Source organism: Nematolebias whitei, chromosome 13, assembly GCF_014905685.2.
Source record: "Nematolebias whitei isolate Nwh7 chromosome 13, NemWhi1, whole genome shotgun sequence".
In the NCBI taxonomy this organism is placed as follows: domain Eukaryota; kingdom Metazoa; phylum Chordata; class Actinopteri; order Cyprinodontiformes; family Rivulidae; genus Nematolebias; species Nematolebias whitei.
The window spans coordinates 43,635,236-43,658,677 of record NC_056510.1 but is presented as its reverse complement, the minus strand read 5'-3'; the positions used below and the strand labels follow the sequence as shown (position 1 = coordinate 43,658,677).

At 44.7% G+C, this 23,442-nt stretch overlaps 1 protein-coding gene across 1 annotated transcript in view; it reads left to right on the top strand.

Moving 5' to 3' along the window:
* LOC119419352 (MAGUK p55 subfamily member 4-like) overlaps nucleotides 1–23,442 on the top strand; it is a 110,552-nt gene that overhangs the window by 49,733 nt on the left and 37,377 nt on the right. The window contains exons 7-11 of the mRNA XM_037686660.1: nucleotides 3,179–3,264; nucleotides 4,788–4,859; nucleotides 12,700–12,896; nucleotides 21,918–21,976; nucleotides 22,754–22,771. Coding sequence (XP_037542588.1) covers nucleotides 3,179–3,264; nucleotides 4,788–4,859; nucleotides 12,700–12,896; nucleotides 21,918–21,976; nucleotides 22,754–22,771 — 432 coding nt within the window. The remainder of the gene's footprint in view (nucleotides 1–3,178; nucleotides 3,265–4,787; nucleotides 4,860–12,699; nucleotides 12,897–21,917; nucleotides 21,977–22,753; nucleotides 22,772–23,442) is intronic.

The following is a 23,442-nucleotide window of genomic DNA, read 5'->3' as shown; positions in this document are numbered from 1 at the left end:
TCACACAGGCAGGACAAGACAGGCAATACCCAACGACGAACCGACAATGACAGAACTGACAGACAGACTTTAAATACACACAACCAGGACATGACACAGGTGACGATAATCAGACAATCAATACAGACACAAGGGAGAACAGACAGGGGGAAGGCCCACTAGATGGTGCCATCCCTACACATAGATGCCTTCAGGGTTCACAAAAAAACTCCGACAGACAGTTGCGAGAGGCTGATGACAACTGATTACAACCACACATTCACAAAATGGTCAAATTATCGTATATTTGGCCTTTTTTGGGATTACTGATCGTACATCGTACAGAGGGCAAAATTGTCATACAAATACAATAATTATCGTACACCTGGCAACACTGGAAGCAAAGCACGTCGTCCTTCCGCCGCTTCGTCACCGCAGCCACGGCACCAACAGCCTCCCCCCCTTTGAGTCACACCTGGTAAAAGTGCCTGTACACCGTAGTGCCTGGAAGCTAACAAAAGTCAGTCCGCTTCTTCAGCCAGGGAGAGATAATCCTTTGTCTGGATCAGTGAGAAGCTAGCCAGCACAGTGCGAACAGGCAGAGGAAGCTGGCAAAGAATCGTGTAAAAAGGAAGGAAACATCCCCTGAGCCAAGTAACGCCAGCATGTTCTACATCAGCTCGGAGGGCTTGCGATCCCCCAAGCCACTCAGGGACAACAAACTGTCAGCCCGCTCCGTGTCTGACAGTTGGTAAAACCGCAGCAGGTTCTCCTTGAGTGCACTGTACTTAGTGCTTGGTGGGTCCCGCAGCAGACCCATCAGATGGCGGGTGGAACCAGAATCCAAAGCAGTAACGACGTGAAAGTACTTGGTCTCGTCTGTGGTTATCCCACAGAGATGAAACTGGGCTTCCACATGCTGGAACCATGGTTCCGGATCGTATTGTCAGAACTCTGGAAGCTTAACAACGGCCGCAAACACAGCAGCTGAAGCGGTGGCAGGAGACGAGACCACGGCGGTTGGAGCAGTGTCTGCCCGGCAAAAAGCTTGGTCTGAAAACACGGCTGATGGAGAAGCAGCTTTGGCATCTGGTGAGTTCTCATTCGAAAACGTTCAGATGTTTGGGGTCACCAATGTGGAAGTTGGCAGAAAGAGATGAAAAATATTTTGAGTCTCGATTTATTCTCTACGTCTTCCAACATCAAGCTCAGAAAAAAAACGAATGAATTACAACCGTTGATCCGCTCCGTTTATATTCTGTCCCTTTCACAATAAGAGCACATTCTGACGTGAAATATATACATTGTGTCCACCACAACCAAAAAGAAACAGGTTATGACACCATCCTCTTTTATTTGGCAACATAACCAGTAAATACCACCAAAAAGAGATACTTGGGCCTATTTAGATGCAGTATTTTATTCTAGACAAAGTTTTACATTAACAGCTTTTTAAAGAGTTGCTAGAAGGGTCTAAATATTAAATATACAGTAGTCCCTCATTTATCGTGCGGGATCCATACCCTGAAGTCCCACGATAAGTGAAAAACCACAAAGTAGGAATAGTAGTACAAGTAGTAAGTACAGTAGTAGTTTATTTTAGTATATGTGTGTATGTGTGTGTCATGTCCAATCTTATTCTGAAAAACCACGATAGAGCGAGTCCACAAAAAAACGAACTGCGAAGTAGCAAGGGACTACAGTATTGTTAAAATTACTAGGTTGTCAACTTTATAGTCTAGATTCTAGAATTGTGCTGCTCGGTGTGGCTGCATGTTGGAGCAGCTCTGTTACATTCATTCTGAGATATTGCTTTTGGAAACTTTGATTCCTCTTTTTCTGGACGTACAAAGTAAATCACCTTTTTTGGATGATTGTTTCCTCTGGTATCGGATGCTGTGCAGCTGGAAGGATTTTTACTGAACTTTTTTACTTTTGGACATTTGTTATGATGCATAACCATAACAACAAGGTGTTTTTTTACAACCGGGAGCTGCTGATCAACATCTCTAAAGCTCAAATAATACCTCAACTACAGCCCCAAATGTCAAATGAGTTGAAAAAGGAGGCACCATAGATGCATTCCTGTCTATTGGCCGGCTGTGCTTGAGTGCCTGACCATTGAGATCCTGGAACTGGCAGGAAACATTGCTCATGACATCAAGGACCGGGATCATGTCCTGACACCTGCAACTGGCTGTCCGCAGTGACAAAGAGCTAGGCAGGCTGCTGGGAGGAGTGGCCATTGGTCAGGGAGGAGTTCTTCCCGGGATTCGGGTGATCCTGCAGCTCGGGGGAACCGAGAGGCCAGCCAAGTCTGGATGGATGGATCGGAGGGCATCTGTGGCCATTTTCTTCTGATCCACTGTGGGACAGACCTTTACTAGAGATCCTTCCTGCATACAGCCATCAGTATCTATAACATCACTTAATGAAATGATGATAATGAGTTACACATTTAATTTCCCTTTGGGATTAATAAAGTATTTTTGAATTGAATTATGTATATGTGATATCAGGAAAAGATGAAGTCTGATGATGTGTGAAGTGATGGCTTGCCATGAGCTGTACCATCAGTCAGAACACAGAGTAGAAAAGGGCAGAATTAGACAGGCTACTTCAGTCCCTGCTTTTAAATCTCTCCTGGAACACACCTGTATTCACTGACATTTAATACTGTATCATTTGATTTATTATCCCATTGTTTCGCACTGTTTTTGTGTTTCTTTTTACGTTTTTTTATTTCTATATGCTTTTAATTATATCTTGTTATTGTTTCCTTGATGTTGTGATTGTATTGTTAAGCACTTTGGTAACAGTTTCTGTTTTACAGTAAATGTGCTCTATAAATAAATTTGACTTGTCTTGATAATCAGATGTACAGCAGAGGTTGAACAACTGGGAGATAAAGTATGACTGAGATGGTTTGGACATGTCCAGAGGAGGGACAGTGGGTATATTAGTAGAAGGATGTTAGAAATGCAACTGCCTGGAAAAAGACAAAGAGGAGATATATGGATGCAGTTAGAGAGGACATGGAGGTAGTTGGAGTGAGGACAGAGGACACAGAGGACAGAGTGAGATGGAGGAGGATGACTCGCTGTGGAGATCCTGAAGAGGGAAAAGCTGGAAGAAAAAGAAAAATAATATTATAGCTCAACACACACACACACATAAATTTTTTTTTTGTTGTTGTCAGGACTCCTTCACCCTGGTGATCTGTTGGTGGAGGTGAATGGTAACTCAGTGGTGGGCATGGAGCCAGAAAAGGTCATCCAGATACTGGTAGGTGATTAGAATTTTTTTTTTAATTTCTTAACCAACTAATATCTAGCAAGTCTTGGAACTTGAAACTTTCACAAAACTATATTGCATTATTGTTACTCTGACGATTATTGGTACTTGAGTAGCCATCAAAATATTGAGTGAAATTTTAAAGTGATTGTTCAGTTCTTAGCACGGTGGCACAGTTGGAAGAGCTGCTGCCTCTCAGCGAGCAGGTCCCTGGTGGCTTTTCTAGGTGGAATTTGCATGTGCTCTTCGTGCATGTGTGGGTTTTCTCCAGGTGCTCCAGTTTCCTCCCACAGACCAAAAACATGCATGTTAGTCTGATTGGTAACTCTCAATTGTCCCTAGGTGAGAGAGTGAATGGTAATTTGTCTCGTTTGTCTCTGGGATGGACTGGAGACCTGTCCAGGGTGTCCCCCACCTCTCATACAGTGATTGCTGGACATGGGCACCGGTGACCCCCACAACCCGAAAAGTAAGATGTGGGTAAAGATAATGGATGGATGGATGTTCAGTTCTTTTGTCATGATTTTTTCCAGGAAAAGTAAGACTGGACTTCTTGACTTCTTGTCCAGTGATCCAAGATCTTGTCTTGGCTCTTTGAAAGAACTAAATTTGACTACATTGACGAGAGCACATGCTCATCTGAAGAAGGCTGTGTTTTCTGAATTACTCTTGCGGTTGTTTTAATGGTTTATTAATAGAATGGGGTCAAAATTTGAGAAATAATATATAGAGTGACAGCACAGTGGCGCAACTGGTAGAGCTGCTGCCTCTCAGCGAGCAGGTCCCTGGTTCAAATCCCGGTCCGGGGGCCTTCTGGGTGGAGTTTGCATGTTCTCTCTGTGCATGCGTGGGTTTTCTCCGGGTACTCCGGTTTCCTCCCACAGACCAAAAACATGCATGTTAGGCTGATTGGTAACTCTAAATTGTCCCTAGGTGTGAGTGAGAGAGTGAATGGTTGTTTGTCTCGTTTGTCTCTATGTGTCCCTGTGATGGACTTGCAACCCGTCCAGGGTGTACCCCGCCCCTCGCACAGTGATTGCTGGACATGGGCACCAGCGACCCCCGTGACCCAAAATGGAAGAAGCGGGTAAAAGATGATGGATGAATGGATGGATGTATAGAATTTTCAGTTTGTTCTATAGTTTTGTAAAGTTCGTAAACCTTAGTAAAACTCATTTGTGTTTTTCTCTTTGGTGTCAGAATAAGTAGCATGTTTGTTCCTGACGTTCAATGATGATTTAGAATGAGAGAAAAAAAAATCTGTTGGCAGTCAAAAACACATCTCTAAATAACACATCTCTAAATAACACATCTCTAAATAACACATATCACATTGCCCCTGTGTTGTTCTATAGTTTAGTTGCTCTATTCTAGATTGTGCTTTGCTGTATAAACGTAAAACTGTGAATGAAAAAATGTGTACAAGTTACATTGTTTATAAATAGTTAAGAATTATGACTGTTGTGAAATTGACCTACTTAAAGTACATATTTACTTGTTTTTCTCCTGGTCAGACTAGTTCCAAAGGCACCATTCTGTTTAAAGTCATTCCAAATTCTGCACAAGTCAGCATCAATCAGAAGCCGGTAAGAAACATCCACCTCATCACCTCATCTCATGATAGTGAAAGCTAAAAGCATCTCTAGTTGTGAAGTTCTGACATTTAAAAATGGAGTTCTAAACCATAAAGTAATGCCTACCTGAGCTGCAGAAACGTTGGTGTTCTGCTCCATCTTGTAAAAATACAAGACCAATAACTTCAGTATAATACTTCCAACACAAGGCAACAAGAATCCAAAACTTCCAGGACCTGCAGCTCTGTACAGCATGACCCCGAAGCCAAACCCATCTGTTCTCTGACTGGATCGTTAAATTTATGATTGACATGACATTGACCAATCAGCTGAGAGGAGTAAAATTCAGGTCAAAATTTTCACACATATATTTTGTATTCATATCTGTAAACAGAACATAGTAAAAAAAAGTTTTGTAACTTGTGATTTTTTTTACTAATCCTTTTTACAAGGTTAAAAATCTTTTTTACACATACAAATCTTATTTACAAGGTTACAAATCTTTTTTACACATATAAATCTTTTTTACAAGGTTACAAATATTGTTTACACATACATATCTTTTTTACACATACAAATATTTTTTTTACAAGGTTAAAAATCTTTTTTACTCATACAAATATTTTTTTACAAGGTTACAAATCTTTTTTACACATACATATCTTTTTTACACATACAAATATTTTTTACACATACAAAATCTTTTTTACAAGGTTACAAATATTTTTTATACATACAAATATTTTTTACACATACCAAGTCATTTTTACAAAGTTACAAATATTCTTTACACATACAAATGTTTTTTTTACAAGGTTACAATTCTTTATTTTACACATACCAAATCTTTTTTTACAAGGTTACAAATCTTTTTTTTACAAGGTTACAAAGCTTTTTTACACATATAGATTTTTTACAAGGTTACAAATCTTTTTTACACATACAAATCTGTTTTTTACAAGGTTAAAAATCTTTTTACACATACAAATCTTTTTTACAAAGTTACAAATATTCTTTACACATACAAATGTTTTTTACAAGGTTACAATTCCTTTTTTTACACATACCAAATCTTTTTTTACAAGGTTACAAATCTTTTTTACACATACAGATTTTTTTTACAAGGTTACAAATCTTTTTTACATGTGTAAAATATTTATGGCTGGAATTTGAGCCCATATCATTATCCCCACATTTAGAGTTGCAACCCTCAGTCTTACATTCGTTGGTTACGTACTGTAACCCCAGATTCTATGAATATAGGCGTAGCCCTTTAAGGCTGTCGCTGATGGGTTTATCCCGTTATGCAGAGCATAAGCACTGAAAAAAATTTAGTCCATGCCCACCTGCTGTGTGGGCCCCACCCGGTCCGTATAAATTACGTTAAGAGTGGGAAATCGGCTCCCAAAATAACTTTTTTCTTCAGCCATTTAGGAGCCAGTGAGGCCCGACGCTTAAAGGGCTACGCCTATATTCATAGAATCTGGGGTTACAGTACGTAGCCAACGTTCTATGTCATATAGGCTTCGCCCTTTAAGGCTGTCGCTGATGGGTTAAGGGCAAAGCGGATGTGGTCCTCGCCTCACTGGGTCCATTCAAACACAGTAAGAAGCGGAAGCTTGCCCAAAAAACGTCTTGTCACTCAGCTCCCCGTGTGCATAACTACGCATCGCGTAATTATGTGCCATGCACAGACGCATGTTGTGTAGCTATGCGTTCTGACAAAGCATGAATGCCCCGGAAAACTTTCAACGGGAAGAAGAAGTTGAAAAGAGGGGGGGGGGGGGCATGAACCAACTGGTTCATGGCTGAACAGTATAAACAGATTAATGTCCATGAATTGATTATTGATCAAATGAACTGATTGGTAACAATAATCATGAACTGATTAGTGACAATAGAACCAAAAACACAGACACGACTTGTGACTGATAACATCTCACACTGTAATGCATGCAGACAGAAGTGAGCTTAAACAGAGTTCCATGAGAACAATAATATTCATTCTGTTAGAGCACTAAGGACAGAATGTGTCATGGAACGAACCGTTACATCACGTAGGTAAAAGCGAATAAATGAGCAGGGTGTTGACCATGCAGCCGCAGTGCAAATGTCCTACATTGACATACCATTATGCAGAGCAGTCCAAGATGCGATACCCCTGGTCGAGTGTGCTTTGAGGTTGACAGGAGGCTCTAAATCTGATGCTCTGTAGGCTTCAGAAAAAACCTCACACAGCCAGTGTGACAAGCGCTGGATGGATAACGGGCGACCTGCAGAAGCATCTCTATAATGCACAAACAATTGTTGAGTTTGAAAACGCATTGCAACTGTGCGCGCTATGTAACACGTCAACGCCCGCACCGGGCAGAGAAGATGAAAAGATGCTTCCTCTTCTGATCTGTGGGGGGGAAAGAAACCCCTCCAACGATATCACTCTTGATTTAAAAGAGCTCGTGATGTTTTAGGCATAAAAGCTGGGTTTGGTCGTAAATCAGCTGAGCTGCCCGTCAGCCTAAATTCTAAGGCATGACGAAGCAACAGAGAGGGCAGATAATTACTTACCCTCTTAGCGGGTGTTAAAGCCAGCAGCAGGGCTGTTTAAAGAGACAAGAATTTTAAGTGAAAACCTGATCCAGAGGCTCAATTGAAGCTTTGATCAGGACTCGCAGGACCAGCGTTAAATCCCACTGTGGAGCAAGTGGACGTGAAGCAGGCCTGCGTCTCTGAACACCTTTTAGAAAAAACGCTTCATCAGCGGGTGATAAAAAGCTGTTCTGTCTCCGAAACCTTCGTGGCAGGAAGAGATGACTGCAACGTACGTTAAAGCGTACTGAATGCCAACTTCCTATCCATCAGCTGTTGTAGAAAAACAACACGCCGCCTAAAAGGCATGAGGTGGCCTCTAAACCTTTCTCTGTACACCAGCGCTGAAAAGCCGTCCCCTTTGATGTGTACAGAACTGTGGTAGATGCAGCACGTGAATCTTGAATTGTGCACACTATCTCCTGAGGGAGACCCATCCTCTCTAAGTGGGACCGCTCAGCGGTCAGACCCACAGGTGCTGACCTATTTCTGGGTAACTCTTGATCGCTCCTCCTGCCTGAAGGAGAGCATCCTCCCTCCACGGCAGTTCCACGGCGACCCGACAACAGACGTTGCAGGCCTGGGAACCATGGTGCATTCACACGCTCGGGAGCCACCAGGAGAGCTGTCAATCCCTCCTCCTGAACTCGGTTCAGGAACCGTAAAAACAGAGGAGGTGGGGGAAAAAACGCGTACAAAAGCGTTTTGGGCCACGGGCTGTGAGCAAATGCGTCCCCCCCCAGCGATGGATCGTCTCGCGGGCTCAGGGAAAACCATAGTTGACACTGAGCGTTCTCTCGCGTCGCAAACAGGTCCACAGCTGCTTTGCCAACTTCTGCCACGTCTGAAAACATCAGATCTGGATGGAGGGTCTGGTCCACGTGACGTGGGCCGCCCCTGGACATCACATCTGCTCCTCTGTTCAGAACACCGGATATGTAAACCGCTCTAATGAAGAGCAGGTTTTGATGAGCCCAACACGGTAGCTTTCGCGCAATGTGTAACATCTGGGCTGAACGCACACCCTTTGATGGTTATGTACGCAGCAGTCATCATGTTGTCTGTGTGAATCAACACGTGTTGATTCTGTAGCACGGGAGCAAAGTGTTGAATCATATTCAGTACTGTGCGACACTCCAAAACATTGATGTGGGCTGATGTGTAGTGGGGCCACAGCGCCCCTACTGCTTGAGATAGGCATGTCCCCCCCCCCCCAGCCTGACAGCGACGCGTCCGTGAAGACTGACCCGTGTGACGTGGGTCTGCTGAGGGGGACTCCCTCTGACAGAAACAAGGTGTTTCCCCAGAGTCGGAGGTCTGCTCTCACAGAGGAAGGGACAATGATCATCCGTCGTTTTGTTTTACTGGATCCACATGCAGACGTGCAAAACCACCTCTGGAGGCGTCTCATGTGTAACAAACCAGCGGAACCACTGTGTGAGTTGATGACATCATTCCCAACAGCTTCATGACGGAGACAGCTGTTATCACTTGCCAGGTCTTACGTGGCTGAGTTGACTTTAAAAAAGTGTTGAATCTAGTTTGTGATAAACGAGCTTTCATGGTGGTTGAATTTAATTCCACTCCCGGAAAAACAAATGTCTGGGCCGGGAAAATCGAGCTTCCTTCCAATTTATGGCGAAGCCCAGATTTAACAGGTGTGATGTCAACACCTGATCCTGCATCAGCGCCTCCTGTCTAGAGTGACAGGAGCATCAGATCATCCAGGTAAAACAAAAACTCTCGTCTCTGTGTTAGGATGATCGGTATGCGTTCTCTGGATGTTATACAACAGATCCAAAAAACGGTCTCACCCCTCCGATCCGTGAGTAAAAACCCTGTGTTTTCTCTCCGTTGGGGGACTCTGTAGATTACTTTTATCAGAAACACTTGGACTTCTGCATTTAGGGATGAGATTTAGTCTGATGATGACGGGACCGTTTTAATAACTCCTCTGAATGGAGGGGTTCGGGTTGCAAACTGTAACTTGTACCATTTGCATAAAACCTTGTCCATCCATCTGAAAAATGGCGAGCATGTTTTAGCCACTCTACGTAACGTTCGTAGGGTGAACGTGCGTTAAGTGATGTGTCACGTTTTGTACGGCTGTCAGCAGTCCGCCCCTCAACCGCCGTCATGCGTCGCGGGAATGTTTTCTGTGTGATCCAGGGCGAGGCTTGTGCTGAGGCGAAGCGTGTGACAGCTGATGACGCGGTGGGGCTGCGCGTTTGACGTCGCTGTGCGAACGTTGAGAGGCGGAGGGCGTGACTTCATTTACGCCGCGATGTTGGAGTGAAGGCTGCTAGCCCCGCGGGAGCACACGTTTTTCTCCGGAGGGACGCGCGCCGCTCTCGCTGGAGGGGCGCGCGCTGGAGGGAGGCGGGACTCATTACCGGGTTCGTTCAGCTGCTTCACGTTTATGCTGCCGTGAGCTGCCGAACACTGAGACGCGGTGGGTGACGGCTGCCCGCGTTTGATTCGTTGAGACGGGTGTCGCTTCTTGTGAGAGAGAAGGACCTCCACCCGAACCAGCCTGCGGACCACATTTATACCGATGTGAGCTGGTTAGCGCCGGGCAGCTGTGTGTGTGCGCCAGCATCAACGCAGCGCCGTTGGATGGAGGCTGTTTCATCCTTGTGATCGACTCGTCATGTCTAGAGCGGCGGTGAGTTTAAAAAACCTTATTTAAGGACACCGGCTCGTGTGTGGGGGCTGTTTCATCCCACGAGTGCGAGTTGACATCGCTTGAGTGAAAATCGTGCAGCTCGGGATTATAACGAGTTATTTTCACTTACCATCGTGCCCTGTAAGCGACTAGTAATGTCTTGGAGCGGCGGTGAGTTTAAAAAACCTTATTAAGGACACCAGCTCTTAATGTGTGCGGCCGCTGTAAGCTCATCCGAACTTACAGACTGGCTAAAAAACAGACACTTTGATCATTAATGATGATTTATTTAAACTTTCGTGTCACTTTTACACACACCCTCCGGAGACTGTCATTTTGAGAAACTTCTCTCTCATGAGCTCTGCGATTGTTTGCCCAGAGCGCTGTCTTGCAGGCAAACTCTGGGGAAACGCTGAGCTGCAGGTTGCCGGAATGAAGAGGGCTGGATTCTGACGGGCGGGGCTGGTGGTGGAACTCAGCGAGAGCCGCGGCCGTGGAAAAGTCGAAGCTTGCTCGCGACGGTCCCTCCAGCGGGCCGGGATGAGCCGCGCGGCTTGATGAGGTGGCGCACAGCCTCTGGCACCTCCTCCGACTGTTTCAATTCGCCAGCATGGTTTGAAGCTGCTCTGAACAGCGCGTCCGCGATGGGCTTCATCAGGTCTTGTGCAGTTTCTCCGGCAGCGAGGGGAGTAACGAAGCCAGGTGGATCGTTGGATCATCGTCATCCGCGCTACAGTCCTCGACAGGCAAACCGTAGGAGAGGCACATATGTTGAGCTGGCGTCAGCTGCCTTACAGAGGGAGTTCTTTGTCTCTAAGGCAGGTCTGCGGCCTTCAGTCCCTTGGACATGCTATATGCTAGCAGCGCACGTTGTTGCTAACTGCGGCTGCCTGAAAAACACATCGGTGGGCTCGATTGGAGAGCGTGGTCACCGTCTGGTTCGTGTTCCTCCGGAGGGACGGGACGCTGCTCCGACCTGGGCAGCTTCGCTCCGAAAGCTTCCGCGAAGCTTGGCTCCAGGGGGGGTTACCGAGGAATAGCCCCGCTCGGTGAATCCCTCAACTCTGGTGATGGGAGCGGACTGGGGACCGACTCCTCCAATCTACCAGGAAAGAACCGTCTGTGGCCTCGCCCGTCGAACGTCCTGTTGGAACGCGAGGCCGTATGGATCAAGACGGTGAGCCACAGTGGAGCCCAGTGAAAAACAACCTTCCCGCCGATCATCCGAACTGGCGGGAAAAGGCGTGGGATGTAGAAAAAAAGGGGTCCCTTCATGTCAGCCTCCTCCTGGGTTCCGCCGGGCAACCGTGAGGGCGCTGTCGGCCGGGAGCGGTGTGATCGCCGATGCGAAACGAGGTGGGATGGGGTGAGCATTCACTCAGCCCCCCTCCACCTACACTACGCTCCCCAGGAGGGAATGAGCAGCGGGGGCTGCAGCTGAGCACGCCTTGCCCCGGAGGTACCATCCGGTTCGCCCCGAGGGTCGGCGATAAGAGGAAAAAATACAAGATGGCGTTGTCCAGCGTGTAGTGACCTGTCACTGGGAAATGTTCCCCGACGCTTACCTTGGAATAAGACTGCTCGTCATCTTCTCCTCGGGGAGGAGAACTCACCGGACGACCGGAGGTCGACTGCCGGGCCAAGCATCCTTCACAAAGGTTGGTCATTTACACAATTTATCCTCTTTGTTCTTCTGATAGTGCTATATTAGCTCGCTGAAGAAAAAATGGGAGCCGATTTCCCGCTCTTAACGTAATTTATACGGACCGGGTGGGGCCCACACAGCAGGTGGGCGTGGACTAAATTTTTTTCAGTGCTTATGCTCTGCATAACGGGATAAACCCGTCAGCGACAGCCTTAAAGGGCGAAGCCTATATGACATAGAACTTGGTTTTCCTTTTATCCCTTTATCTCCTGACACATTCCCCTCCTCGTGGTCTTCGACTATCAGTAGCACAATTTCTGCCAGCACCCTGTTTGTCAACAGCACCGGTGGTGGTTGTTGTTAACGCAGTTCTCGACCCATCTAGAATGATGTCACTTATATGAACATGCATTACAGTTTTGGCAAAAGTGTTTTACGTCAGATTCCCTTCCTGATACAAACCTCTCCATTTTCCTTGGCCTGGACCAGAATGAGAGATACACTGGCTTGTACATCTTATGGCTGGTTTCAACACCTAACTCTACACACAAATGTGCCAGTTTTTGAGAACAGCGGATAAATAATTCGGTAACATGTTCAACAAAATCCCTTTGACCTTCATTTAGCAAAAACAAGTATGTATGACAATGACAAAAATGTCACATTTTAAAATGGACACGTTTGACAGAGTCAGTTTTACAGTTTGATATTTAAACTGAGAAATAGCTGTTAATGTTTTTCACTATGCTTTTATTTTTAAGTGTGTTGTGTGATTGTTTCAAAAGCTTCCAATGCCAAATGTTTAGCCTTTCTCTACAAGCTCCAGTATATTTTTATATGAACCAACATCTTTATCTTTATGCAGACGCTCATAAATCAGTTTTTCTCTGATAGCTTCTTTTTTTTTTTACAGTCTAAAAAGAAACAAGGTTTTCCTCCTTTACATTTTTCTTCAGGTGTACATGAGGGCGATGGTGGATTACTGCCCACTGCAGGACTCCTGCATCCCCTGTCCCGATGCAGGGATGGCTTTCAACAGAGGAGACCTACTGGAGGTGGTCGACCAGTCAGACGGACAGTGGTGGCAGGCCAGGAAACTGCCCTGCGGAGCATCCTTCGCTGGTTTGATTCCTTCTGCCAGCATGCTAAAGAGGTCTTTCTCGCTGCCCCCCCCACACACACACACAAGTTTGTCTTTCTATCTTTACAGGGACTTTGCGTTGAGATCCATTCATTTTTCATTCATTTCTATTGCCTAACCCTGATCCTTGCCCTAAACCTAACCATATGCTGCTGATGTATTTCACGCTGCTGTGTTCATTCGTACTCATCTGCTCACACAGACTCATGTTCGTGCTGCTGTTGTTCGGTGTATTGTACTACTAGTGCTTATTGTATTCTAAGTTTAGCATATTTCTTAGTTCTTATCTTAGATCTTATTACTGCTTTGTTTTTATGATTTATACTTTTATTGGATGAAACTGGGACACTGTGTACACAATTTCGTTCCACCACATGCACCACATGTGGTGCGAATGACAAATAAAGAAACTTTGACTTTACCAATATATACCTAAGGCCCCCAGTATACTGCCGCGTATGTCCGTTGACACGTACGTACGCGTGTACCGTACGCAGAGGGTTCAGACTTCATACTCCAGCGTACACCCCGAGCAGCTGCAGAGCAGCTTCACAGACAAGGGGCGTTTACCTTCGGGACAAATTGAGGTCGCCGATTGGTCATGTGCTGACACGCCTACTGGACTGATTGACAGGTCGGAAAAAAGAAAAAAGCGAGCGCTGGCAGCCTCAGCCACAGTGGTGTTCTGTGTTTATATGTTGGTAATAAAAAGATAAAAAAAAAAAAAAAAACAGGGAACGCTGGCTCCACAGCCCACACATCAGACCAGCCCACCAGGAAATCTCCAGACCCTCCCACAGCCACGCTGGACCTGAGTTTAATTTGCTTGTGACAAATTCCTTAATTTCTCATCATTTCAGTCATAGCATCAACGGAGGAGGAAGAGATCACTGCCTCTTGGCAAAAAAAAAAACTAAAGAAAAGGCCAGGTCAGGGATGAAGAAGAGGAATTTAATATATTGGTGTCACATACAAAACAGTCCGTCACTGGCCAGTTTATTGTGCGACACGGCGTATGCGTATGCGTATGCGGTTGTAAAAATTGAGCTTTGCACGGACGTGCCCTGGGGGGAGGGGGGTACGCTCGTACCTCCGCGTACGTACGTGCGTACCTCTGCATATGGACGTACGCGGGAGTATACTGGGGGCTTAACCCTAAACCTAACCCCTAACCCACCAATGGCACTTCTTATAGGGCCCAGACTTTGGGCCCCATAAGTCTGGGCCCTATAAAGAGCAGATGGTCCTCATAATGTAGTATGTGTTAGCAAAATGGGCCTTACAAAGCAACAAAGATGCACACACACACACACACACACACACACACACACGCGCGCGCACACACAATCCTGATGCCTGCTGGTCTCACAGGCCACCAGACAGAGAAATTTCAACATTTCTGTACAAATTGCAGTTTTTCAAAGTAAAAAAAAAAATGTTAATATGACAATGAATCCCAACTATCAGAAAATATTAGAGTTAAAAATATATGAACAATGTGTCAGACAGATTTAAATATTTGTTTGTCTCTATTACTCAAAAGTTTTTTTTTAATGAAGTAGAAAGTATTTGCATTCATTTTATGAATACTTGACTAAATGTAAAAATTCTGCATAGACTATAATTTTTTTGAGAACATAACTGAATATTACATGTTATTTTCATTCATTCATTATTTTAAACACTTCTGCTGTTGTGATGTGGTGTGGTGGTTGAACCCAGTTGAAAGCAGGACTCGGAGACCCAGTAGGTAAAATAAGAAAAACTTTTAAAAATGCAAAAACAAAAAAGAGTTAATGTGGCAGCTGAACTCGCGTAACCAGGAAACCTGTAGAAATCATGAGAAATGCTAGAGACTCAGGAGGCTTCACCAGACAATGCCCAGACAACAAATAACAGACAAAAGCAGACTTTTATACAGAGATTGACAAGACATAACCAGAAACTCCTGGATAGGATGCGCATGTGACACAGGGATGGTCTAATTACTAGAACAGGACACCAGGGAGTGTAGGAGCAGAAACCAGCCACAAGAGGACACCATCCTCATAGCACCCCCGCCCCCCAAAAGACGTCCCCTGATATCCCCACAACCCCCACCCCAAAACTTGGGTGGGAGGAGGGGGAAACCGCAAGGATGGAGGGCACAAGGGAACACAAGGGAAAAAAACAAAAACAGACAGGGTAGAACCTGGGAACTAAACACAAGGACAAACACAAAAAGGGTTAGTTAGGTGGTCAGAGGACCATCCAACATGGGACCACATCTCCAAGGAACGGCCAGGAGCCCGTCCATCATGCAGCAGCAATTCAGATGGGCGGTTGGGAGTCAGTTCAACACGTGTCAGCAGGAGAGGTGGGCGGCTGCGAGACCGTCCAGCACATGGAAGCAGTCCAGGGTCGGTGGCTGGGAGGCTCTCCAGCATGTGGAAGCAGTTCAGGTGGGCGGCCGATAGAGATGGACACCTTGAGAGACACTGACGACCAAGCATGGGGAAAGAGAAGCAGAGGAACCATGAGTTCCACAGCTGGCATTGAGACTAAGGAGACTGCAGCTGGTGTTGAGATCAGGCAGGCTGCAGATGATACTGAGACCAGGGAGGCTGGTATCAGAAGCACAGTCTGGGAAGCACAGCCAATGAGGAGACCTCAGGGGTAGGAGGAGTCGTAGCCACATCAGGGGTTATAGTCACTTCAAGAGGTTTGGAAACCACAGTAAATGGCTTGGCACCCACAGGGAGTGATGTGGAACCCGCAGGAAGTGGCATGGAACCCACAAAAAGCAGTGTGGAGCCCATAAGAAGTGGCATGGAGCCCACAAGAAGGGTTGTGGAACCCACAGAAAGTGGCATGGAACCCACAGGAAGCGGTGTGGAAGCCTCGAGAGGCATGGAACCCTTGGGAAATGTGGAACCCTCATGAGGTGTGAGACCCTCATGAAGCGTGGGACCCTCACAAGATGTGGGACCCAATGTAGGCTTGGGACCCACTGGAGGCTTGGAATCCACTGGAGGCTTGGGACCCACTGGAGGCTTCAGACCCACTGGACCCGTTTTCGAACTGGTCTAAAAGTGCGTTCCTTCTTCCAACCGAACTCAGTGTTCAGTGGACTCAGAAAGCCAAACGGGACCATCTGGGAGGTTTTTTTTGGTCGAATACTGTCCACTTCCTTCCCATTGGTCACTCCGAGTGCAGCCTGCCTGCCAGGTGGCCCCTCAAGCGGTGGAGTCATTGTCCGAAGGGCCTAAATTTTTTTTCTCTGGACTCTAACTGGACTTTTCATCTGGATCTCTGTGGTTCTGCTTGGTTCCAATGGGGATCTCTGTGTAGTATTGAGCCAACTTTCTATTGGACCAGCTCCTCGTGGATTTTTTATTTTTTTTATTTATCCGTTATTTATACAGGTAGTCTCATTGAGCCACGAGAACTCATTTTCAAGAGAGATCTGTTTAGGGAGCAGATGGGGGTTAAGGGCCTTGCTCAAGGGCCTAGAGTGGGGCGAATGAGGGTGGGGGCAGGTGTGGGTGCTTCACCTATACCACCCACATTTTTGATGTTGTCGGTCCCGGGGCTTGAACCGGCGATCTTCCGATCACAGGCCCACCTTCTCTAACATCAGCGCCACCACTCCCCATGGATGTTTGCTGTCAGCCATGGGGAAAGTTGACCCAAGCAGGACCAGAACCGAGCCAGTCTCAGCCTCAGCGGACAGACAGATACTTTTCATCAAAGGTCTGGCCACCTTTGTGGATCTGGTGTTGGCCGCAGATGAGCCTGACGGAACCGAATCAGAACAGAACCGAGACAGGCTGTGGGAGAACTTGACCCAAACCGAGCCCATCTCAGCCTCAGCGGGCAGCCCGATACTTTTCATCGAAGGACTGACCGCCTCCATGGGATTTGCTGTTGGCCACGGTGGAGCCTGACAGAACCATACCAGAACAGAAATGAGCCAAGGACAGCTCCAGCCGCTACAGTCTGTCTGACCACTGCTCACCTGGAGGAAGCCTCTCATGCTGGGAAGCGTTGAGGAGGAGTTGCTCGAAGGAAGGCCGATGTCTGTATCAGAGCTCTGCTGGTCTTCCATTTGAACTCACCTGGATTAATTGGATTCGTACAGGACCACCGGTTTCAGAGCTGGTCACCACCGGTTTCAGAGCTGGTCAGCTGAAGGATCGAATCATGCTGTTGGTACAGTCTGCTTATCTCTTTGAATTTGGTTTGTATACCCCAAATCCTTGAAGGGTTTTACCAGAAGGTTTTATTTTTTAAATTCTAATCTGGATCAGATCTCTGTTGATCCGAGCCGAGCCAGGACCATGCTTTCCAGAATTTGTTTGTTTCTGCCTGTTGGTTCTGGACCCAGTATATGTCCAACATGAGAGCAGATGGAGTGAAATATTTACACCAGGATGCAGCTTGAATTCCCCTCAGTCCAATTCAAACTGCAATTGGTTCACCATGCCAGGCCCACCAGTCCATTTGATCTATGATGCTGTCTGGTCTGAGACTTTTCTGTACCTTTCCCATCATTTTCAGATCTCTGACTATTTGGAGTCACTGAATCTTGTTAGCGCATTTGGATCTGCCTCTCCCTGCAAACTTCCATGTTTTGGGGTTCTGAGTAATCATGTCTTTATAAACTTTTCTCACCATGGTTCGATTATGGGAGCTAATTGTCACACTATTAATTCCTATAATTATATATCTGTCACAAAAAAAAAACACAAGAAAATGTACAATAATAATATTGTTACTGCGCTCAGTGTTTTGTAGATTTGCTCGCTGACTTGACAAAAGCCCAGTTAGGATATCCACATGTTAGAAGAGCTTCTTGAACGTGTTTCAGTTCCTTTTCCTTCCCTTCTGTCCTTGTGGGGACGCATTCGGCCCGATGTTGTAAAGTTCTGATGACAGAGAGTTTAGAGGAAATCTACAAAACACACCAATAAACAGAAAAAGGAGAACAACAGACGTAAAAACATTGTCATCCCTTATGTTGCTGGAGTATCAGAGAAATTCAGAAGGATCTTCAACAAACACAACATCCCAGTACATTTCAAACCCAGCAGGACTCTCAGACAGAGACTGGTCCACCCTAAGGACAAGACACCCATACACAAGCAGAGTGGTGTAGTGTATGCGGCCCAGTGCAGCGAGGACTGTCCAGACCTCTACATTGGAGAAACTAAACAGCCTCTTCACAGACGCATGGTTCAACACAGGAGAGCCAGCTCCACAGGACAAGACTCAGCTGTTCACCTCCATCTCACAGATAAGGGACACTCTTTTGAGGACCAAAATGTGCACATTTTGGACCGAGAACACAGATGGTTTGAGAGGGGGGTGAAGGAAGCAATTTATGTAAAAAGAGAAAAGCCGTCTCTTAACAGAGGAGGAGGCCTCAGATTCCCACTTTCAAAAACATATAATGCAACTTTAAAACAGATTCCCAGCCGGTTTTCACACCTGATGGGAACAGAGGGGCCTCGTCTGTGAATTAGAGGAACAAAGACCTACTGTTTTAGGTTTTAGGTGTGAACTGCCAATCTACATATGTGTGTGTGTGTGTGTGTCTTATGTGTGTGTGTCTTTTCTCACTCAGCCTTATAACCTGTATCTCTCACTCTCTGCTCTTTGAATTGAGAAAGCTCCTCGGATGAGGAGCGAAACGTCTTCTGTTACAAATAAAGTCCAGTTGTTTTTGTATTGAACGCTTTTTGAATTCATCATGTCCTGGATGACTGAGAATCTTCACCAACCTTATAAATAGCACCTTCTCAGAGTGGATCAACCAGTTTGCTGCTGACAACCAAAACCAGCTGATCACATGGTCAAGAAGGACCATCAGCCTAACAATGGATCATTAGCACCTGATGGCTGTTTACTATTCACAGAGGGCTGAGTGATACTAGTAGGGGCCGTTTACACGGCGTGTATTTTAGTGCATCCGCAGCTTTCTCTCTGAGGTTCTGCTGATCACTTACTTGACACCAGTGGCCCCCCTCTTTGAATCCGGAGGTTTCTGAACCCACCTTCCAGAGTGGAAGTTTTTGTCTGACCCCCTGCTGATAATTTAAACATCTCCTGCTGAGGCTTTGTGTTAAACCACATGCGCACACGCACGCGCGGACAGACGCTATATTTCTATCAACATGGCGGTGGACACAGTGCTTTCAGAACTATGACTGATGGAATATATTTTAATCTCGTAGTTAATCTACGTCAGATTCCAGGTTTCTGTGACCGACATCTGTGTTGGAAGAGACACAGTCTGATCCAGGTCTAATGTCGCTGTTTATAGAACGAGGCACGCGCACACGTCGCGCTGCACTATAACATTAAAAATGTGCTAAATAATAAGTTTAATAATAATAAACTGTTTTTATCTTAAGTTTGAGATATATAATGAAGCTCTCTGAGCTAAATGAAGCTATCTGGACATTATGTAATTCTAATTATGTGATTAAAATGATGCTAAACATATTGCATGCTATTAACATTGAAAACGAAGACATCAGGTTTAATTTTTATTTTATTTATTTATTCAACCCCACAAGCTGATAATTAAACTGAACATTGAATGGATTGAATAAAAGAACTGAGGGGAATTATAAATGAATAGTTCATCCATCATCTCTCTCTTCGACGTCCTGCTCCCGAGCCTCGTTCAGAACCGGTCCGCCTGGTGGGAGACAGCTCCTTCTTTTTCAGGAAAAAATAAAAACTCAGTTGGTTGTTTTGTAACTGAAGTAAACACAAGCTAACATTATTAAGAACATTTGATTTACCTGCTGTAAACCAGCTACAGATTATCATGCAGTAAATTCCAACATTGTCGACTCGGTTCTGGCCCACTCAGCGACCGGTGTGGAGCTGTTAGACAAAGCGGTCCCGCTTGTTGTCAAATCTGTCGACTCTTATCCACAATCCAGCTTTAACTTGTTGTTAAGATGTTGTTAGCAGAGCTGATTAGCTCACAGGACACAGCGTGCCGAGGCAGCACGCATGCGCATTAGGTGAAGGTACAAAATTCACAGCGCCATCTAATGACCCAGCATGGTAACTACAGCGGATTTGGGAGGGCGGGGGGGGGGGGGATCTTGCGGATGCATGTAAACCCAAAATACGACCGTGTCAATGCAAATCTTTTCCTCTAATTAACATACGAAAAAACCTATGTTTCCCCCCATCGTGTCCGTGTAAATAGGGCCTAGCAATCACAGCATTGTAAGAGGGGGACAGTTGAACTCGTAGGCCTCCACCCCTGTTTAATGATGGACGGTTTCTTTTCACAAAGATGGCCTCCTTTACTCCTCTCTCAAACCATCGTTCCTCTCTGTCCAGAATGATCCTTGATCATGTGAGCAGCTGGTTTTGGTTGTCAGCAGGAAACTGGTTGATCCACTATGACAAGGTGCTATTTGTAAGACTGAGCTGAATACAGACTGAAGAAGTCTTTTGGATGAAAGACAAAACGGTTCCACTTTTTTTGGTTGTTTTTGTTTTCTGAACGTCCAGAGGACCTGACGACATTTTTAGAGGTCAGTGCAACGAGTTTAAATCATTCATGGTTTTGAGGCAGTTTATGACAGGGACAATCACAGCATGCATCCAACCTTTTGAGTCATGCTGGGTCTGAAAAGACTTGTTAAATGTGTAAAAAACAACAACAACAGTTGTTTAGCACCAGATTTTAACAGTCAACCGCAAATATTGTCAGCTAGTTTAGTTTATTTGTCATATGCAGGTTAACACAAGGTCAACAATGCAATGAAATGTTCAGGATGAGAAGAACCGATTTGACTCACCAAGTCAAAAAAGAAATACTAAAGCAATAAAAGTACACAATAAAGTTTCAAAAATCGAAAAAATAAATGAACAATATTTACAGGGTCCAAAAGAAATATAGTAAACAAAAACATGGTAAAATATAGTGATGCAAGTAGGATGAAATAGTATAAGTATTTCACAGGTAGTAATATTAGCTTAAATGCGCATGATATATAATGCACATAACATATACTACACAGGTTGTGCGACAGGTTATTGCACATGTAGTGAGTGACATTGAGATTAACTGAATTATGATGGTAAGGTACATACATACATGATACAGCCACATAGTGCAGCAGTAAACATATTAGGTGTCACAGATGCGGCTTAGTGCAATGTTATTATCAGGCGTTTAGTAATTTATAGCTTGTGGGTAATACTGTAACGGTCTTTGAGTCTTTTTGTGCACCATAGCAGACTCCTATTGTCTGCCTGAGAGTAGTAGGCAGAAAAGTCCTTGTGCTGGGTGGGTGTGGTCCTCAATGATACAGCGTGCTTTACGCAGACATCGGCTGTGGTAGATGTCCTGGATGGTGTGGAGACTGCTACCAGTGATGTCCTCTGCTATTTGCACCACCCTGTGTAGTTCTTTCTGACTGGTGCAGTTCATGTACCACCCTGTGATGCAGCCTGTCAGCAGGCTCTCAATGGTGCACATATAAAAGTTAATGCCAGTGCCAGCTAATAATTAAATTAAATTAAATTCAGTTTATTTCTATAGTGTCAAGTCACAACAGATGTCATATCAGGGACTGAACAGAAACATTAATAAATAAAAATAATAATTTAACATTATTTACCTGAGGAGCAGCTTTGAGTTTAACTCTCATCTTGAGCAAACATGAAGGCGACAGTGGAAAGAAAAACTCCCTCATGAGGAAGAAACCTTTAGCAGAACCAGGATCAGGACAAGAGGACCATCTGCTATTAGTCAATTATGAAAAAGCAATCCACTTTAGCCTCAGTTGTGACTCATTGCTCTGCTTAAAATTAAACTTTATCTAAACCGCCATCATTTAAGGAGCTTCCAACAACAGGTAAGACACAAGTTGTTAACTTTACAAAGAAACGTACTTACAAAGGCAGAAATATCCCTTTGAATAAAAAATGTCATTTTCTTGTTAATATTGTTTTTATTTACTTTGTAAAAGCTTTAATGTTTACAGTTGTCATTCTTTGACTGTGTGTTTTCTGCAGTCGACAGAAGGAACAGTGGTGGGGTCAGCCATTACAGGTCCACACCTGCATCAGACCCTGTGAGGACTTGATCATTCTTTCTAATGCCACCGTCTTCATCTCTGCCAAACATCCAAGACCTTCCTAGCACATATTGTGATTTTATTATTTCTGCTTAACTTGGGTGATTAGAAAACTCTGGGATATATGCACTTACAAGCGTTATGACACTGAAACCATGAATTGCTTTGAAGCTGCACTGATATGTCTGAACTCACCTGTGTTTATGACAGTTAAATGCAGTTAAGCTTACCTTGAAACGTACGTGTTGTGTAGTGAAAAGGCAGTGTGGTTACCTGTTCTCTGTTTTCAGTCTTTTGTAAAGTATCAAACTAATCCTAAACTCAATAACTACAATGTAGTAAAAAGCTATGAAATTGCTTTGATCTGAGTATTTGGGGCGGCTGTGGTTAGAGCAGTCGTCCTCCAGTGCAAGAGTTGGAGTTTCAATTCCACCAGCAGTCACATGCTGAAGTGTCCCTGGGCAAGACACTGAACCCCTCATTGCCTGCAGTGTGTGTCCCATTGGTGTATGAATGTGATAAAGCTCTGATCATCAGATCTAGTATAGAGCTGTATGACTGGGTAAATGAGGCACAGATTGTTGTAGAGTGCTTTGATCATCTTGATAAGACAGAAAGGTGCTATGGAAGTACAGTTCATTTACCATTTACTATTCACTATCACTGTGTAGGTTTACTCATGTTTCCCAGGTCTGTGTAAATCTATGTCCATGGAACTTTAACACATCAGTGCCTTTATCAATAGTTTTTTCTTTTTCTTTCTGCGTCCCCAAGTTACTCCAGCCGAAAACGGTGGGTGTGACACCTGACACACCATTTATAAATTTACTTTATTCCTGACAGTACAATAATGGCAGGTCTTTATAATATTTTGTTTTCAGTACAGGTCTAAAAGCATATGTAATGCTATGTTAGCATATGTTAGCTTTGTCCTGCACATCAAGTTTCACATTTGGCATTTGATATCTTTTCTTTTTGTACCAAACATGTACTGAACATTGAGCAAAAACTGAGGCACATACCAAACAAAACATATACAACTTTAGGTTCAGTTAAATTAAATTAAGTTTATTTATATAGCGCCAAATCACAACAGACATTGTCTCAAGGCATTGTACATAAACATTCACATACATACAAAAGCCAATTAGTAAGTTATCTTTCTGAGGAAGGAAGGCATCAGACTCACTGAATCTTCACTTTGTCACAGTCTCCCCTCCTGAGCAAGCACAGAGAGAGTGGAAGAACTCCCTTTAAACAGGAAGAAACCTCCAACGAACCAGACTTGGGATGAGAGGCCATCTGCTTCGACTGGCTGGGCTTGAGTGGACATGAAGGAGAGACAAATGAACACAGAACGGCAGGTCCAGATGTAGGTGCAGGTTTACACCCATTGGAAGAAAGACACAAACACATATCCATCCATCCATCCATCCATCCATCCATCCATCCATCCATCCATC